General features: G+C 41.8%; 1 protein-coding gene across 1 annotated transcript; it reads right to left on the bottom strand.

Annotated features, from left to right (window-relative positions):
• Nucleotides 1–1,584: 1,584 nt before the first annotated feature.
• On the bottom strand, nt 1,585–10,052 carry pyya (peptide YYa). Its single transcript, XM_085405082.1, has 4 exons — nt 9,938–10,052; nt 7,498–7,685; nt 2,091–2,171; nt 1,585–1,988 (listed from the first exon to the last, which is right to left on the bottom strand). Exons 2-4 carry the CDS (start codon nt 7,683–7,685, stop codon nt 1,964–1,966), a joined length of 294 nt encoding a protein of 97 aa, XP_085261208.1. The 5' UTR covers nt 9,938–10,052; the 3' UTR covers nt 1,585–1,963.
• Nucleotides 10,053–18,523: the final 8,471 nt, after the last annotated feature.

Raw genomic sequence — 18,523 nt, 5'->3', positions numbered from 1 at the left:
TTAGCTCAATACTCCTAAATCTTCTGTCCCCACAGTAAACCCTCTTTCTTTTGTGCACTGCATATTAACCCTGTATGTTTCCCTAAGCATATAACCTGATAACTTTCATTTAAGCTTGATATTTTGTTACTGTCAGCATATCCTGTGACACATTGATGCATCTTATTCATCCACACCATAATGATCTTTTGTTGTCCAAGAACAATTAAACCCACACACACATTGCAGTTTGACTCAGTTCCACAAGGACTATTCAATTGCCAGAAACATTTCAGTATTACAGATTACAAAACATGACAGTATAAACCAGCTATAAATGTCTCAGAAAGCACCTCAGTCTTTATATAAATATAACACTATATAGTTGCATTTTCAGTGCATTATCTATTCTCACCCAGAGCAAGTGACACAGTAAGAGTAAGAGATATAGATTGTGTTAATATCAATAACTCTCCTCATTAGAGTTTTTAACACTCAGAAAAACTGAAAAAAAGAGAGAGGGGGGTGGGGTGGGGGGGTCTTATTAATTATTTTCCTTTTAAAATATTTCGGCCTAAAGCTAAACCTAATTTTCTGAGCTGTGTCCGCTGTTGCTGCGGGTTATTTATATTTATACTGTATTATTTATATCATTATTTTATATTAACTATTGTTTCAAATTTTCTGAGTTCAGAGTAATGTGCAAATCACACTTTCAAGATTAAAGCTATGTGTTTAACAATTTTCCTGATTTTGCTACTCTATCCTTGCCATTTTTTAGAAATGTCAGAAGAAAACTGATTGAAAGGTACTTTTTGTATTCACATATTGCAAACTTAACCCGAAGTTTCACCACCAGGAGGCAGTGTTTTACCAGAAAGTGTTAGTGTAGTTGCCAACTCCTTTAAAAAACAAATAATACAATATCTGTCCTGAGATCTGGGTGATGCCGTGGCTAATGTGGTCATCTTACTGTTCTGGAGTTTCTGGAGTTAAACGGTGTTTGGGCTTTTCTGCACTGTTAGCAGCTCCTAAAACCTTTAGATTAAAAGCTTTGTTCTTACCGATGTAGAAGAAACAATGTCAGTTTACCGCCAGAATCATCCTTTACTCTCCAAGAGCTGTCTACGAGTCGGACTTCAGTGCACATCCTCAATTTGCTCCTATTGTATAAATCTAAACGTGGTTTATTTCCCAAAGTTGGCGCTGGTGCTTCTTTGCTGTTTCATTCAGCAGAGCACCTATTCCTCCATATCTAAGCGTTCAGCAGCATTTCCCTTGCCATTAATTGGAGCCTGTGCAGAATGGACACTATACTGATTACTACTATCTTTTAAATATATCTCTTCAACACAATACATTGATGTTTTGGACAAAGCCATTGTTTTTTGTCAGTCTCTTAGTTAAGTTTAGAAATGTTTTTGGGGAGGACGTTAAAATACCTTATTGGAGACAAAGGATCAGTTGAGAGGCAAGTCCCACTGTAAGATCAATAAGAAGTCTGTTGAACTCTGAATCAGGCAAAGCTATAGTAGCGGGTAGAATTAAAATACGGAGTTATAAATGAACATAAAAGGCCACAAAAGAAAAGATCATGAGTCCTTGGGAACTTTTATTCTCACAGAAAACATTTGATTCACATATTATGATGTTACTTTTCACAATACAAACAGCAAAACAAGAATCTCCTCCAGTCTGATGGACAGTCGAAGGACACCAAAGCTCACACGCACACACACAGACACAGTTCCACCTTCTGTGATTTCATATACATATATATTTTATTTTAATAATAAATTATGTACAGTTTTGTTGGAGTGACAGAGATGTGAAACAACAACAGGAGAAACAGAGGGAGGTTGTGATCCGTCAGAGATGCTCTTTTGTTGGGTTTAGAGTACAGGGAAGAAGAGGCACATGTCGGCCCCTCCAGGTGCATTCTGGGATGTACCCGGAGGGAATGTCCGATGAGGAGGGAGGAGAATCACCACATGTAAGAGTCATCATATCTGTTGAAAGACAGAGAGAGGAAATAATGTGCCAATGAGAGAAGAGTGTAAATTCTTTAAGTTCATGTGACATCTTCAGTTTTTACATTTGAGGATCTTTACCTTGATCTCTGGTCTCTGTTGTTATCGCCACCAAACAGCAGCTCTGCGACCACGTCCTCCTGAGCTGAACGCTTTCCATACCTGAGAGTGAAGAAGACATTTTTTTTTATTGTAAATTGCAATTGTGATCATTTTCATGAAGTTAAAGCTCAGTCTTTATGCTTTAATGTTGGCATTATTTTGGAAAAATAGATATTCATGACAGTTTGCCTCTGTAAATGTTTCTGTTGTTTAATAATCATTGTTAGTGGAAAGGTTCACCATTCTCCCCCTCGACTCAGACCACCACAGTGCATTTTCTGTTCTCAAAACGACTGCTGATCCAAACACTTCCTAATGCTGCTGTTTCACTCTCCTTTACAAAAACAGATTTGCTTTTATTGTAAATCAGTCACACAAAGTGCAGCTCATTGGTATAGAGTCAAAATAGAAGCAGCAAGGATCCCTTATACACTGACCTTTAATCCTTCTATAAGACTGGATCCTAAATTACCCATGATACAACCATGAATGCCACATTGGTGGTTGCTACAGAGGTCTCTATATAATACATAATAATCCACGTTTTTTAACAGATTTTCAAGAATTTAGTTACAAATATGAAAACACACGCCCCTCAAAGCTTGATATGAAATGAGATCTGCAGATAAGGTGTTTAGTCTTTTCTCCTGCCTTTTGTAGCACACGATTGCATTCAGGTGGAATGATTCTACAGCATACATCTTTCATGACTGCACACATCCTCTATATTATTGTAGGGATTATTTATCTGACACAAGATAAAATTTAATCTCTAGAGCCACAGGAAAAAATATACAGCTGTTCGTACAGGCTGAAAATCACTGAGTTGGCTGTGGCTCAGGTGGTTGAGCAGATCAATTACTGACTGGAAGGTTGGTGGTTTGATCCTTGGCTTCCCCAGTCTGCATGCCAATTATCCTCGGGCAAGATACTAACCCCAAGTTGCCCTCTGATGCGTTCATCGGAGTGTGAATGTGTGTGAATGTTGGTTAGTTTGCTCTTGAGTTTAGAAGTGCTTGTATGAGTGGGTGTGAATGAGGTTGTTGTATATAGTCCTTTGAGTACTCTGGGAGAGTAGAAAAGTGCTATATAAGAATCAGTCCATTTACTCATGACTTAGAAACCATAATAAGTTTAACCTCATTTGGCTACCGATGAAACACGCACGTCTTTTGTTGAGATATACACTGTATATCTGTATATACACTAATACATTGTGCCGCACTGTGGTTTTAGTCCCCTTGCCACTGGTTTATAAAATCAAGCCTGTAGCCATGCAGTTTGCCTTTACAAACAACTAATAAGTCATTCTGCTGTTACTGTGATAGGATGTCACCATTGTCAGTTCATGAAATTTCTTCCCTCCTAGCTATTCCACAGTCAACTGTAAGTGGTATCATTGCAAAGTGTATGCATTTAGAAATCACAGCACCCATAAGTTAGATTGGAGCTGTCAAATCCTGAGGCGCATAATGTGTAAAAGTACACTAAAGTACCAACAATCATCTGACGTAAACATCAGCAGAATATGAGCACTGGGAACTTCATAGCATGAGTTTTCATGACCATGCCGCTCCTGTAACTGTTATATGGTATATTTAATATTGTAGGTGGTCCAAAGGTCTTAAGTCACCCCACATTTCTATATATGTGGTCATGAATAAGAGTTCTCCAGGCTTTCTGAAATATTTCTGAAGTTTTCCTTTGGCCATTGACTGCTTTTCATTCATTTATGTGTAAGTGAATGTTTACAGAGGAGTTTTTTTGTTTCTTTCTTTCATGTCTTGTGAAGACAACCAACACTGACCCATCAATGATTCAAGGATGATTCAAGTCACACAATTCAAGGGTTGGATTAGTTTTATCAAAACAGTTTGAATAGTATCTTTAGGTACTTTGTTACTAGCATTCTGTTGCATAAACATATATGTTTCCATTTCTTTAGTTGGATCTATGAATAATGCCAAAGATAACATTGTTTCACCAATAGCTGCTCCAAAAAAAGTGATTCCGAAAGAAAGAGTTATTAACGGAAAACTGGATATAATGTGCCCCACGTGCTTAAAAGTCTTTGGAAACTGGATAAGTGAAGAAAATAACAAAGCAGTGACAGGCCAAAAAATATACAGACAGCTAAACATGAAAGTGTGCTTTCATGATCTTAAGAAATAGAAAAACATCCAATGAAGACCTGTGAGATGCATGATCCATCTACTGTTTGCTGAAGCATTAGAAATGGTCTCAATGAAACGGTGGCTGTCAGGAAACCATGCTTAAGGAAGGGAAATGGGGACAAAGGTAGCCCAAATTATCAACCAGTGCCAGTAGGTCTTCTAGAGTGATAAACCAAATTTGAAAGTTCTGTATGAGTATGCACAGAAGAGCTCACGAGAGGTAAAACTGTGAATGTCTACAGCAATCTGTGTTATAGAATAAAGTTGGCCATACCAAATTTTGACTTTCAAGCTTGTTAAAATGTAGCTTTATACAATGCATTCTCATGTATGTATGTACACATTTTAATAAAACGCTGCACCTATTTTCCATTTGTGTAGAAAAATACTTTTTAAAAATGAGAAGTCAAGACTTTTGCACATCTCCACGACACTGTCTTTATGACAACACAGTTTCAATTGTCTGTCTCTAAATTTTCTCTTCCACTGCGCTTTTGAAAGTTCTCTTTGTGATTTTCTGCACCGCTTAGAGTTTAGAGTTCATTCTTAATCAACCTTACAATTTCCTGTTTTATTTTGAAAGTTATTTCCTTTTTTTCCTCACCCTTGTTAGTGTTTGATTCAGTTTGCCTGGGGTTTGTTATCCTGTTCCCTGGTGTGTGTTAAGTGTCTGTTCCCTAAGACTTTGTTAGGTTGTTTGTATGTTGTTTGCTTTTGTTGGTACTATATTTGTTTTTTTGAGATGTGCTTGTCATGCCGTCACTTTGGACACTTTGTGTTAATCAGGTTTTTTTTTTTGGTTTTTTTCTTATTGTTGGCAGGTTTCTGTCTGTGATTGTGTCCTTCCTTTCGAAATCATCAGCAGTGTGCAGCAACCTGATTCAAACCAGTGACCACATTTATTCCTCTCACAACAAACACATGACTTTTGGACTTTTGGTTCTGGTGCATCACACTTGTCCGTCAGTCTGTCACCTGTCTTCTCTTACCTCTACCTTTCCAAGCTGTTCCCTTTTGTTTGCTGCTAATGCTTTAATGTCACAGTCAGATTCAAATTCAAGAGTGTGTGTTTGTTTTAATGTGTGTACGAGGCTGTCATTTCCAAGTCTGGCTGGGTTTTTATCATTCCCTTGATGGGAAACCAGGGTTCCAAAAGAGCCTGCAAATGTAAAATCACAGAGCCGTTTAACTGAAAATTTACTTGGTAATGTGTGTGTGTGTGTGTGTGTTTATGTGTGCGAAACAATCATCTCAGGTCCCGCAGAGCGGCCTGCAGTTCTTCTGTTTTCCCATCAAACATCTGTTCCACCTCCCCTATGACCTCAGCACCCAATCTTATGCTCCGTTACTTCCTCAGTGTGTGCTTCCCTGCAGGTAAGCAATCAAGAAGCGCACATGTACTGTTTCAGCTGTCACACAGCTGGCAACATATCAGGATATAAAATGTTTTCACCGCTGGTTGATACCTCAATCTTCCTACCAATCTACCAATATTTTTTTCTTTAGCCTTAATGTGTCCTTTTGTGTCTTCTTCTCCCCAGTGGTGAAAGAAATGCTCGGATTTCTTACTTAAGGAAATGTAATAATATTATACTTTCAACATTTTCTGTTAATGCTGCACTGAAATGATCAAGCAGGTTCACAGGCTCACGCCTGCAATTCCTACAATTGTGGGACCTTAATTTAAATCTAAAGCTCAATCTAAGGATTGAGTGTTCTTTTGAATTAATTTTTAATTGATTAGTTGTATGGATATTTGTAAAAAAGAAAAAAAAAGACAAAAGTCACCAGAATTAAAATCCATCCTCTTTAACATCTTCACAGTCCTTCATGTGTTAAAACAGCTTTCTGTGAAATGTTTGAGCCAGTTGGGGATGAACGTGTCTTTGTTAGTTTTGGTATTTTTGATGTATTTGTGTATAATTTTCCATATAATTTGGAGTAGTAAGAAATGTTACTTACACTGAAAAGCGTGGCTACATGTGATGGTAACTGATAAATGCAATATTTAAATATTAACATTGTCACAATATAGCACATATGATATAATAACTATGCAAATTTTACTTTTGTTTTCTTTTGTTCATTTGTGGTTACACCTCATAGAGCTATCAGTTGTATCTAGTGTGTCTAAACCTAACAAACACTCACACCCACTGTGAAAACCATAATGTGCACCTCTCTAGTGAAATGCAAAAACTTTCTATAGCACTGGATGTATTTAAATACCAATGGCCTATTTGACTTTCATGAATGAGAACAGATAGCTCCCGAGTGTGACTGTTTCCAATGATGAAACACCCTCTGACAATTCCATACTGGTGATCTTTATACCTGAGAGCAGCAGGCTTTAGCTTGGGCCCTGCTAACTGAATTTGGGCTTCTTTCTTGGGTCGGTCTGCGCCGATTTTATTGCTCTGGTCCCGCTCATTTCGAGGCCTGGAGGTTTCGGAGAGTGGACAGTAATCTAATCTATAATCTCATTGTGTGAAGTGTTGGGGAGGAAGAGGGTGTACATCACACATTGACAGAGCTCCAGGCTTATGTATGAACCAGCTTGCTTTAATGACTCAAGGAAGATAAAATGAAGTCTGGACTAAAGTAAGATCGGCAGGAAAGAAGCAAGAAAAGGCTCAAGTTCCCCACTAACACATTTAGCTTAACACCTACAGTTGGCTCAGGGTCATTAATTTTGAGGGGATTTTTCAAGGGCTGTTTATGAGTGATTTAACTCACATACTTTCTTCATGCCCAGCTTCATGTGGATCATCCACAACAGTAAAAACAATACTTAAAGACTTGGGAAAGGTTATTAGTGTGGGACCATTAAATATTCATATTGGTGCCCTGCCTTGCAGGATTTTTTGGTGGAAGAAAACTGAACAAAAAAATTAATTCAAGCTTTTTTGTTTTTTCGTTCCACATTTTCAAATATGGCACACGTCATTTCATTGGTGATGAAGCAGATTGTGCTGTATCTTTTTTTCTTGTTTTTTACCTTGTTAAATTTACCTTGATATCCTTATTGAAATTTAATGCAGGAGATGAAAATGGTTTCTTTATTTGTTTGGAAATCACCATTTTCCTTCAAGTTCAGTCATTTTCTCATGGTACCAAATCTAAATGTCATTTGAGGACCACATTCATTTCAAGGCTGTCCTGAACAGCGGTGCCTGTTGGGCACACACTCGTGTATGTGTGTGTGGTCATACCTCTGCCTGGTGATCAGATTGATGTAGTGTCTCAGGGCAGTGTAGTATTTGGCCAGCTCTTCAGGAGGAGCATCCTCTCCTGGGTTCTCGGGTTTGGGGGGGTAGGCATCAGCCAGTGTTCCCAGACAGACCAGCACACACAGCACTAAGGCCACCAGCACTGTCCAAGGTTTCAGTATCACAACCATCTGTAACAAGGCACATAAATGCTATGGAAATCTAACCACTGTTGAAGTCTAATTTCCCATTGATTCATAATGAAAAATAACAAAAAAGAAGGAAATAATAAATAAATCCTAAATGAAATCTTACAAATAAATAAATACATTAAAAAAGATGCTTTGAGTCTAATAAAGGCTATTGCCCTTTCCTGTCTAATGACAAAACCTTCGACCCGTACCATACCTCTCCTGAGGGGTGCAAATGTCATCTGTTTTCATCTGTAATATCTGCTCAGGCTGATGAGTAAACGGAGGTGTGTAAAGCGGTTAAACAAGTCAATATATACCTTTAATGTTTTTTAGGGCTTTGGGCTGTGATTGATTTTTTGTCAGCTCTTCCCTGAAAGTTGTTGTCTTTTGAAAGAAGATGAAGAAAATGGATTTGTCTCTAGAGGAGGAAACTGATTTCACGCATCTTCACGGAGGCTGTGGGTTTAATGGAGTTTACAGAAAGGTTTAATTTGCATTAATAATAATAATAACTAGCATGCTGTGTGAGGAACTGGATTTCCACTGAAGTGTATCAGCTTTATGACGATTATTTCATTATCACATCATACCATTACCAAATCTGCTCCTGCTGTTACAATTATTAATTAGAATCCTGGATTAAAGCCTTTCAACAAAGAGAGAAATCTTGCTGTAACTTCTTGTTGATAACTAAACAAGTATTTTTTTTACAACAACAAACTATAAATCTGTGTATGTCTGGATTAACAGTCAGATAAAGTAACTGCATGTTCATTTTCCCCAGAAGTCACTGGTTTGCTCCATACCAGGTCTGCACAGATTTAAAAACTGCAAACTCGTAAATTTGCACAACTAACATAAAGCATAAAAAAAAATCCCTCTGTCCTCTGTCTGACTGTGGAGTCTGTGGTGGAAATGTCCAGAGGCTGTTGAAAATGGCAGTAAGGAGCTTAATTATCACTTGCATTAGTTTGGCCATTTCACTGTTTAATTTGTTTCACAATTAATTGAATTTTAAAAAAGAGATCTAAATTGAATTTCTTTTTTTTTTCCCATTCAGACTTACAGAAAACCATGAAACTAACAGACGCTCACATCTGACAAGCTGCACCAGCTGCTTCAGGATTTACCTTCTGGGTGTTTTGGTCTATATGCTGTGCCACATTTAGCAGCGGATCGCACACCCACACTATTTAATCAGGCCAGAACTAGCAGTCTACAATCTAATTGTCTTTTAAAACTCTGTATGTAAATCTTGTCTAACCAACAACTTAAAAACAAAAAAGAACCGCAATATTTTGTGAAATCCTTAAAATAAAATATTATTGTAGCATTTCATTTATTTGTTTGTTTATTTATTTATTTATTTATTTGCGTTTTGCGACTTTTTTCGCATTTTCCATTTGCAGCAGTAAATCTCCACCAAGACTCTTGGTAGAATAACTGTATTATGTGAATGTGGCCTTCACCTACCATGAGTACTATGTTGCTGGAGTGTGAACCTCTCCAGACCGTTTCCTATTCTCCGTGCATGTGTGGGAGCAGATGAAAGTGTGCCAGAAACCTCTGCTCTCTACCCCCACTCGCACCCTGCAGCCCGGCTATTTATTTATTTGCTTATTTGCTGTATTTTCCAGTCCTTTTCTAAATAATTGCATGGGGTGAATTATAGATTAAAGTCGGAGTTGCTTCAATAAATAAATAAGAAAAACGTATATCCTCCTTTTATGTATTTATTCATTTGAAAAATATAAAATATTATTTAAAAAAAAAATAGCAACTGAGGCCACTAGATTTTGTTCTAAGTCCTTTTCCTTCCTTCAGCAGGTCTTATAAAGCTGATCTTCAGAATTTAGAGCAGATCTGATCAAGTTCAGCAACAGTGACCTTTGCGCACATTTCTGCTGTAATCGGTTATATTGAAGTTCTGCTTTTAAAAAAAATACTTTTTAGACGAAACAGATGTGGATCCTGAGGCAAATCGATGGCATGTGTTGTGTGGTAAAACTAGGCTGAGCTGTCCGTGGTACTGAACGCGCTCCAGATGTCACCTCAGCCAAGCTACTGGACACCAATTAACGCTTAAAGGCAAGCGAGCAGAAGAAACCTTTTATTTTAAGTACGTTTTGCTCAGCAAAGTTGCGATTATTTTGATTTATTTATTTACCGGTATATAAACAAATCAACAAATCCCTATTGGAGTCAAAGAAAGTTAAAGCATGGGTTGTGTGAGAAGTGTGGAGACTTACTTTGAGAAGACTTTGGAGGTTACAGGTAGACGTGGCAGCCACAGGTGGTCTCTCGCAGCAGCAGAGGGTTTACTCTCTCTCCTCCTCGGTGTCTTGTTTTCACTCTGCAGGTCGCTGTACCTTGCTTCCAAACTCCGACAGAGGTTATTTATACAGTTTAGCAGCAGCGGAGAAGGGAGGGGTTACACCGCGTGAGTGTGTGAGGGAGACGGGTGGGAGTAGAGGCCGAATGAGTCAGATAGCGATGGTGATGATGATGATGAGACATTACTAAGGAGTCGGTCACGCAGTCAGTCTTGTGTTTCTGATGACATTTTCGGCCATGACACTCAAAAGCTGCATCAGTGCAAAAAGAAAAAAAAAAGAATGTTTAGTGAGTTTCCATCTGTTTACTCAAAGCTCTGCATAACCCAGACTGGGCTTATCTGGCCACCAGAAGTCCTGGCTCAACTATCCAGTAAAGCAACCTGTTACATTCGATATGTATCTCACGAGAAATCAGTCAAATATGATCCAACATGTCCAAATGGAAACCAGTAGTTGTCCAAACAAAGTGATTCGTTCTTGCTGGCTGAGGTTTCCGTGTATTCGGGGCAGCAGTGAATCAACTCTGGGTTATGGAATACATATTCCCAGTCAAACTGAAATCTTTGTGTTTTGGCTGATCTGTGGAGATTAACCACGTGCACACCACTGTGTCTGAAGTTTAGCTAAAAACGTTTATTGTGTTTCGTTGCACGTCAGTCTGCTCGGAATGCTTTCACTCTGTGACTCAAACTGTTGCGATTTCTGCCACCAGGCGGAGCCACGTGAGCAACTGTGAGGCTGACGGACAGACAGACGGACAAAAAGTCATTTCACCGTAAAGTAGTTGTGCCAGCGTCAATAAAGAAGCGTGATGACGCAGGTTCCCAGTAGTCCAAAGCTGTGACGTATGAGCACCTGAACGATATGGCTTTACGTGTCATGCATACCCACAGCCCTCTCCCCCATCGCCTTCACTCCCCTGTGAATTTTTCCCGTTTTATTGATGAAATCCATGTTTTGCTGCAGGCCTGAGTTGCTGCTTTGTTTTCTTTTCCTGGTTGAAGACCTGCTTCATCTTTACATCTGACATGTTTGCATGTAGTTCATTAAACAGTTGGTCATTGTCTCCTCACTGGTTAATCCATCACTTCTGTACTTTTTTAACATTTGAATTCATTTATTTGAGACCGTTGCAATAACCACGGAGAGGAAAAAACAAAAAGAAATATTCAAACATGGAATAAGCTGCACAGCCAGTAGTGAGGTTAGGCCTTCACAAGTGGAGTTTGAAGATTTCGATTAGAAAGAAATTCTCTGTAGCAGGTTTTAGTAGAACGCTAGAGGCATTTTATTTCTGTGTAAAACAGCTGAAGTTCACAGTCACGTGTTGTGAAATGTGCTTAAATATTCTTATGTGTATTAAATCTCTTAATATCCAACAAGTGATAACAAACATTCAGGCTTAGAGGCAGGGTTTCTATATTTCTAACAACAAAGCACAAAAACATTTAACAGAAAAACTGTAATGTCAAACACAATGCATGAGCCTTCAGTTTGTTTTGTTACCTGTGGCTAATTCAGTGAAACGGTCTATTTAAAGAAAGAAAAATAATTATTTTTTTCTCAGACAATTTGAGTGTTGAACCAACAGAGGTAAAATTATGGAACACGCTTTATATTTACACACATACATTCACAAAAGCCACATATGGAATATGGATCAGTATCTTGCCTGTACTTTAGCAGGCAGACTCAAGCAGCCAAGAATTGAACAACCAAACATCTAATCAGTAAATGACCTGCTCCACCTGATCCACAGCCACCCAAGGTAACAGCTATAGGTGACAAGTGGTATTTCTGCCATTTGCAGAATGTGACACATAATAATCGGTTTAGTTGAGTTCTCAATTTTTAGGCCAGATTTACTGACATTGGTGTCACTGATTCTGTGTTTCGTGGTAGTACTTTGTCTGTGCCATTTGGTTTGGATTGTGGAGCTTTTACTGACCAAATGTCAGGATGTTTTGCCAGGTTAAAAAAAAAAATAGCCAGAGACTTCAAGGGACCTGAAAACTAGATTTAACAGATTTTTTCAATAATAGATTTTAGTGAATATTAATAGTAATTTTAATTTTCTCAGTTCTTAGTACAACTGATCAACTTAACTTTTAAGCCAGATACCCAAATAAAAACATTTATATATATATTTATATTTTTATAAAGGTATTGCTTTGGTCACTCTTATTTCTTTCCTAATATCAGCACAAGCAAATAATGTGCATGTGATGGACCGAGTTGAAAAACAGGAGGAGCCCAGGAATTATTAGAAAAATATAGTTTCCATTTATTTAACCCCCAAAAATTATATTTACAAGACTAATAAATGTTGAGCTCATAAAAGAGGTCAAAGAAACAAAACTGAACTCAGGCAAAGACTGCAACCTTAACAAACCAAATGACTGCCCAAACATACATAATTGACCTAAACATGAAATGACATACAAGGGTATATATAATGGCTGATCAGACCATTGTGACACATGAGGGGTAACAAACAAAACACAATCATAAATCACAAACGATGCAGTACAATCTAGTTTGTTAATAAACTAAACACTAAAGAAGAAAATCAAAAAACCCCATTAAACCCTAAACTCAAATATTTAATTAAATACAAATACTTTGTTTTTAAAGTAAAGAAAACACACATTCCCCCTTGGGTCCCCTCCTTGAATCGCTACCTTATCGTGGTGGAGGGGTTTGTGTGTCCCAGGGATCCCAGGGGCTATGTTGTCTGGGGGCTTTTGCCCCCTGGTAGGGTCTCCCATGGCAAATTGGCCCTGGGTGAGGGACCAGACAAAGAGCGATTCATAAGACCCTTATGAAAAGGACACCGAGGAAACAGTTTACCCTGCCCGGGATAGGGTTACCGGGACCCCGCCCTGGAGCCAGGCCCGGGGAGGGTGCCCGAGGGCGAGCGTCTGGTGGCCGGGCCTTAGTCCATGGGGTCCAGCCGGGTACAGCCCGAAGAGGAAACATGGGCCCATCCTCCCGCAGGCCCACCACCCGCAGGAGGCGCCATAGGGGTCGGGTGGATTGTGTACCGTGTGGCGGCCAGGAGCAGAGGCACTGGCGGACTGACCCCCGGCTGCCAAGACTGGCAATAGGGAAATGGAATGTCACCTCTCTGGTGGGGAAGGAGCCTGAGTTAGTGCGTGAGGTTGAGAGGTACCGGCTAGATATAGTCGGGCTCACCTCTACACATGGCTTGGGCTCTGGAACCAGTCTCCTGGAGAGGGGCTGGACTCTGTCTCAGTCTGGAGTTGCCCCTTGTGAGAGGCAGCGGGCTGGGGTGGGTATCCTAATATCCCCTCGGCTTGCTTGCCGGTACGTTGGGGTTTTTCCCGGTGGACGAGAGGGTTTGTTCCCTGCGCCTTAGGGTCGGGGAACGGGTCCTGACTGTCATCTGCGCTTATGCGCCGAGTGGCAGTTCAGAGTACCCAGCCTTCTTAGAGTCCCTGGGGGGGGGGGGGGTGCTGGAGGGTGCTCCACCTGGAGACTCTGTTGTCCTACTGGGAGACTTCAATGCTCACGTGGGTAACGACAGCGAGACCTGGAGGGGCGTGATTGGGAGGAACGGCCTCCCTGATCTGAACCCGAGCGGTGCTTTGTTATTGGACTTCTGTGCTAATCACAGTTTGGCCATAACGAACACCCTGTTCGAACATAAGAGTGTCCATAAGTGCACGTGGCACCAGGACGCTCTAGGCCGTAGGTCGATGATCGATTTTGTAATCGTATCACCAGACCTGCGACCATATGTTCTGGACACTCGGGTAAAGAGAGGGGCTGAGCTGTCAACTGATCACCACCTGGTGGTGAGTTGGATCAGGTGGCGGGGGAGGACGCTGGACAGACCTGGTGCACCTAAACGCGTAGTGAGGGTGTGCTGGGAACGTCTAGCAGAGGCCCCAGTCCGCGAGATCTTCAACGCACACCTCCGGCAGAGCTTCAACAGCATTCCGAGGGAGACTGGGGACATTGAGTCCGAATGGACCATGTTCAGCGTCTCCATTGCCGAAGCTGCTGCATTGAGCTGCGGCCGCAAGGTGGTTGGTGCCTGCCGTGGTGGTAATCCCCGAACTAAATGGTGGACACCAGAGGTGAAGGGAGCCACCAGGCTGAAGAAGGAGTCCTATCGGGCTTGGTTAGCCTGTGGGACTCCGGAGGCAGCCGACAGGTATCGACAGGCTAAGCGGAATGCGGCTTGGGCAGTGGCTGAAGCAAAAACTCGGGTGTGGGAGGAGTTCGGAGAGGCCATGGAAAAAGACTTTCGGACTGCCTCGAAGAGATTCTGGCAAACCGTCAGACGTCTCAGGAGGGGAAAGCGGTGCTTTACCTGCACTGTGTATAGTGCTGGCGGAGCGCTGCTGACGTCGACTGAGAAAATTGTCAGGCGGTGGAAGGAATACTTCGAGGACCTCCTTAATCCCACTGACACGTCTTCCGAGGAGGAAGCAGAGTCTGGGGATGAGGGGAATGACCCGCCAATATCCGGGGGCGAGGTCACTGAGGCAGTTAAACAACTCCTTGGTGGCAGAGCCCCTGGTGTTGATGAGGTCCGCCCCGAGTTCCTGAAGGCTCTGGACGTTGTAGGGCTGTCCTGGTTGACACGCCTCTGCAATGTTGCGTGGAGATCAGGGGCAGTACCTGTGGACTGGCAGACCGGGGTGGTGGTCCCCATCTTTAAGAAAGGGGACCGGAGGGTGTGTTCCAACTACAGGGGGATCACACTCCTCAGCCTCCCTGGGAAAGTCTATGCCAGGGTGCTGGAAAGGAGAGTTCGTCCGTTAGTCGAACCTCGGATACAGGAGGAACAATGCGGTTTTCGTCCTGGTCGCGGAACACTGGACCAGCTCTTTATCCTCTCCAGGATACTTGAGGGTGCATGGGAGTTTGCCCAACCAGTCTACGTGTGTTTTGTGGACTTGGAGAAGGCATTCGACCGTGTCCCTCAGGGTGTCCTGTGGGAGGTGTTGCGGGAGTATGGGGTGTCTGGCCCATTGCTACGGGCCATTCGATCCCTATACAACCGTTGCAAGAGCTTGGTTCGCATTGCCGGCAATAAGTCGGACTCGTTCCCGGTGGGTGATGGGCTCCGCCAGGGCTGCCCTTTGTCTCCGGTTCTGTTCATAATTTTTATGGACAGGATTTCTAGGCGCAGCCAAGTGGCGGAGGGCTTTCGCTTTGGTGGCCTCAGAATCTCATCTCTGATTTTTGCAGATGATGTGGTTCTGTTGGCTTCATCGGGTGACGGCCTCCAGCTCGCACTGGAACGGTTCGCAGCCGAGTGTGAAGCAGCGGGAATGAGGATCAGCACCTCCAAATCTGAGGCCATGGTTCTCAGCCGGAAAAAGGTGGAGTGCCCACTCCGGGTCGGGGATGAGTTCCTGCCCCAAGTGGAGGAGTTCAAGTATCTCGGGGTCTTGTTCGCGAGTGATGGGAGAAGGGAGCCGGAGATTGACAGACGGATTGGGGCTGCAGCTGCAGTAATGCGGACGCTGCACCGGTCCGTCGTGGTGAAGAGGGAGCTGAGTGTAAAAGCGAAGCTCTCAATTTACCGGTCGATCTACGTCCCTACCCTCACCTATGGCCACGAGCTGTGGGTAGTGACCGAAAGAACGAGATCGCGGATACAAGCGGCAGAAATGAGCTTCCTCCGAAGGGTGGCTGGCCTCTCCCTTAGAGATAGGGTGAGAAGTTCGGCCATCCGGGAGGGGCTCAGAGTAGAGCAGCTGCTGCTCCACATCGAAAGGAGCCAGCTGAGGTGGTTCGGGCATCTGACAAGGATGCCCCCTGGGCGCCTCCTGGGTGAGGAGTTCCATGCATGTCCCACCGGGAGGAGGCCCCGGGGCAGACCCAGGACACGCTGGAGAGATTATATCTCTCGGCTGGCCTGGGAACGCCTTGGTATTCCCCCGGATAAGCTGGAGGAGGTGGCTGGGGAGAGGGAGGTCTGGGCCTCTTTGCTTAGGCTGCTGCCCCCGCGACCCGGCCCCGGACAAAGCGGATGAAGATGGATGGATGGATGGACATTCCCCCTTCAGCAGGAAGTGGTGGTGTGGTCCAGTTATCTTCTTCATATTTAATGGTTTCAAACCCTGGCTGCCATCTTTTGTCCAGCAACTCCCAGGGATGATGGCAGGTAAGAAATAAAAAGACAAAGGTTAGTCAGAAAGCAAAGAAATGAAGTAGTATGAATACATAAGTAAACTAAATGTGCGCGCTTACAAATAGAACAAATGTATCCAAACCAATCAATGAAATTATTGGCAACTAAAATGTATTACTATGTTCAAATGAAGAATGAAAATACAAAAGTTACCGAATTTAGAGTGTGGCCACGGGTTTGGCCATCACAGTGCATTTACCCTCATAATTATTTTATTCTTAAATAAAATGATCTTCTAGTGGAAATATGGACTAGAGTTACATTTACGTTCTTCCTAACCACTCAAAGTGCTTTAAAAAGGTTTCTATGAGCCTTGATACTTGTCCAAAACAGAGTGGACAGGATTTACTGAAAGCAAGAGAGGGTTTAAATTCAATAGATAAGCTTGAGTGGAGAACTTCCTCATATAGATCTATAGCACTTATTGATCGTCCTCTCTACAGAGCAGTTGGTTTGCAGTCATTATCGTACCAATTAAGAGGCCATGCACATGGGAGTGAAGAGAATTAAGTCAAAAATGTCATGGATGAGACATGGAGTGGGGCTCAAATGCTTGTAGCACTTTCACACATTGTGGACCTACTGGGCTAAATGAGCTTTCTGACAAGAACATTACCAGCATGCTTAAGAGAGACTTTCAGGCCTTACTGATCCCGCTGGTTGCATCTGCAAAGACAAAGGGGAATGTGAAGTAGCGTTTAGGAGGGGAAAAGGAGCTTGCTTGTCAAGGAAAAGAACTCTTTGCTTTGTTTGTTCTTCTAGAATGTATTCTATTCACATGATTCTCTAAACTGTACTCTTGTGGTTTGCACCTTAAGGACAACACTGTTGAATTTCTGATATAAATGTTATATCTTATTGTGAGACATGGTGCAAAACTAGGTGCATGGCTACTCAGTGTTTTATTGTGACTTTTGTTTTTCTTTGTTAGTTTTTTGTTTCTTACAATAATACAGAGAAAACCCCAACTATCAGATGACCCCCGAGCAAGCACCTGGCGACAGTGGGGAGGAAAAACAACTTTTTAACAGGAAGAAACCTCCAGCAGAACCAGGCTCAGGGAGGGGGAGCCATCTGCCATGATGAGTCATGTGGGTCTGAGGAGAGAGGACAACAGACACACTGTGAAGGAAAACCAGAGATTAATAATTAATAATAACTGTTTATTAAATGCAATGTGGTGTATAAACAGAGAATAAAAAGAGGCAAGTGAAGAAGAAACACTCACTGCATCGTGGGAAGCCCCCCAGCAACCTATTGCAGCTTTAGGATGGCTTAGTGTCACCTGATCCAGCCTGAACTATATGCTTTAGCAAAAAGCAAAGCTTTTTATCGTGAAAAGTAGAGATGGTGTCTGTCTCTTAAAACCAAACTGGTACCACAGAAGAGGGCCTGAAAGCTGAAGGCTCTGCCTCCCATTCTACTTAGAGGGATTGAAAATATTAATCTTGATTTAACAGAGAACCAGTGAAGAGAAACCAATATGGGATAAATATGCTCCCTCTTTCCAGTTTGTCAACATTCTCACTGCAGCATTTTGAGTGTAATTTAAGGCTTTTCAGGGAGTTTTTAGTGCATTTGCATAATAATGAATGGTGGTACAGCCTAGCATTAATAAATGCCTGAATTAGTTTTTCAGCGTCACTCTGTGACAGGCTAGGGGAGAAATCCAGTCCACAGATTTTTCAATTCAGCAGAGATGGAACTCAAAAGGATTTCCTCTGAAAGCCGTCCCACATAGGAACTGTCAGTAACTTGTGGTTCAGGATCTTTTGGTGACAATGAAGATTTGGTGGACTAAGATCTTCAAGTTTGTTCACTGATCAGAGCAACTTCAATGTGGAATGTCACTTTTATAAACACCTAATACTTTGAACTTGATTTGTAAAACAACAATGTGCCAAAAAGAGCCTAGATGTGGACTAGCATTGATGAAGGACTCTTGGTTTGGGGTAGATTTGTTTTCTAATAAGGCTCATTGTGGATAATGTTGCACAGAAATGAAATGAACAATCCACATTTCACATTTTTATATTAAGGAGGATTTTGTGAAAGCAGAGCGATATTACATATTACTGAAATATAACTAATTTGACAGATATCAGTTGTCAAACCCCACCACTTATTTATTATGCCGTGTGCCTTTTGTGTCCAGCTTGAATTACTCTGTTGAACTCACACTGAGGTGAGTAAGGTAAATGTAACACAATGCCACTGAAACATAAGAAGTGAAAAATACAATCAAACATTAGTTGTCAGTGCAAAGTGTGAAATCCATAAAAAATCAAATGTAATGAGTCTGCTGCATTATGACACAGCTTTGAGAG

This window comes from Rhamphochromis longiceps, linkage group LG4, assembly GCF_057381845.1.
Source record: "Rhamphochromis longiceps isolate RC_006_pf linkage group LG4, R_longiceps_female_GT1.1, whole genome shotgun sequence".
In the NCBI taxonomy this organism is placed as follows: Eukaryota; Metazoa; Chordata; class Actinopteri; order Cichliformes; family Cichlidae; genus Rhamphochromis; species Rhamphochromis longiceps.
Note: the sequence above shows the minus strand (reverse complement) of the source record. Positions and strands in the feature narration are given on the sequence as shown.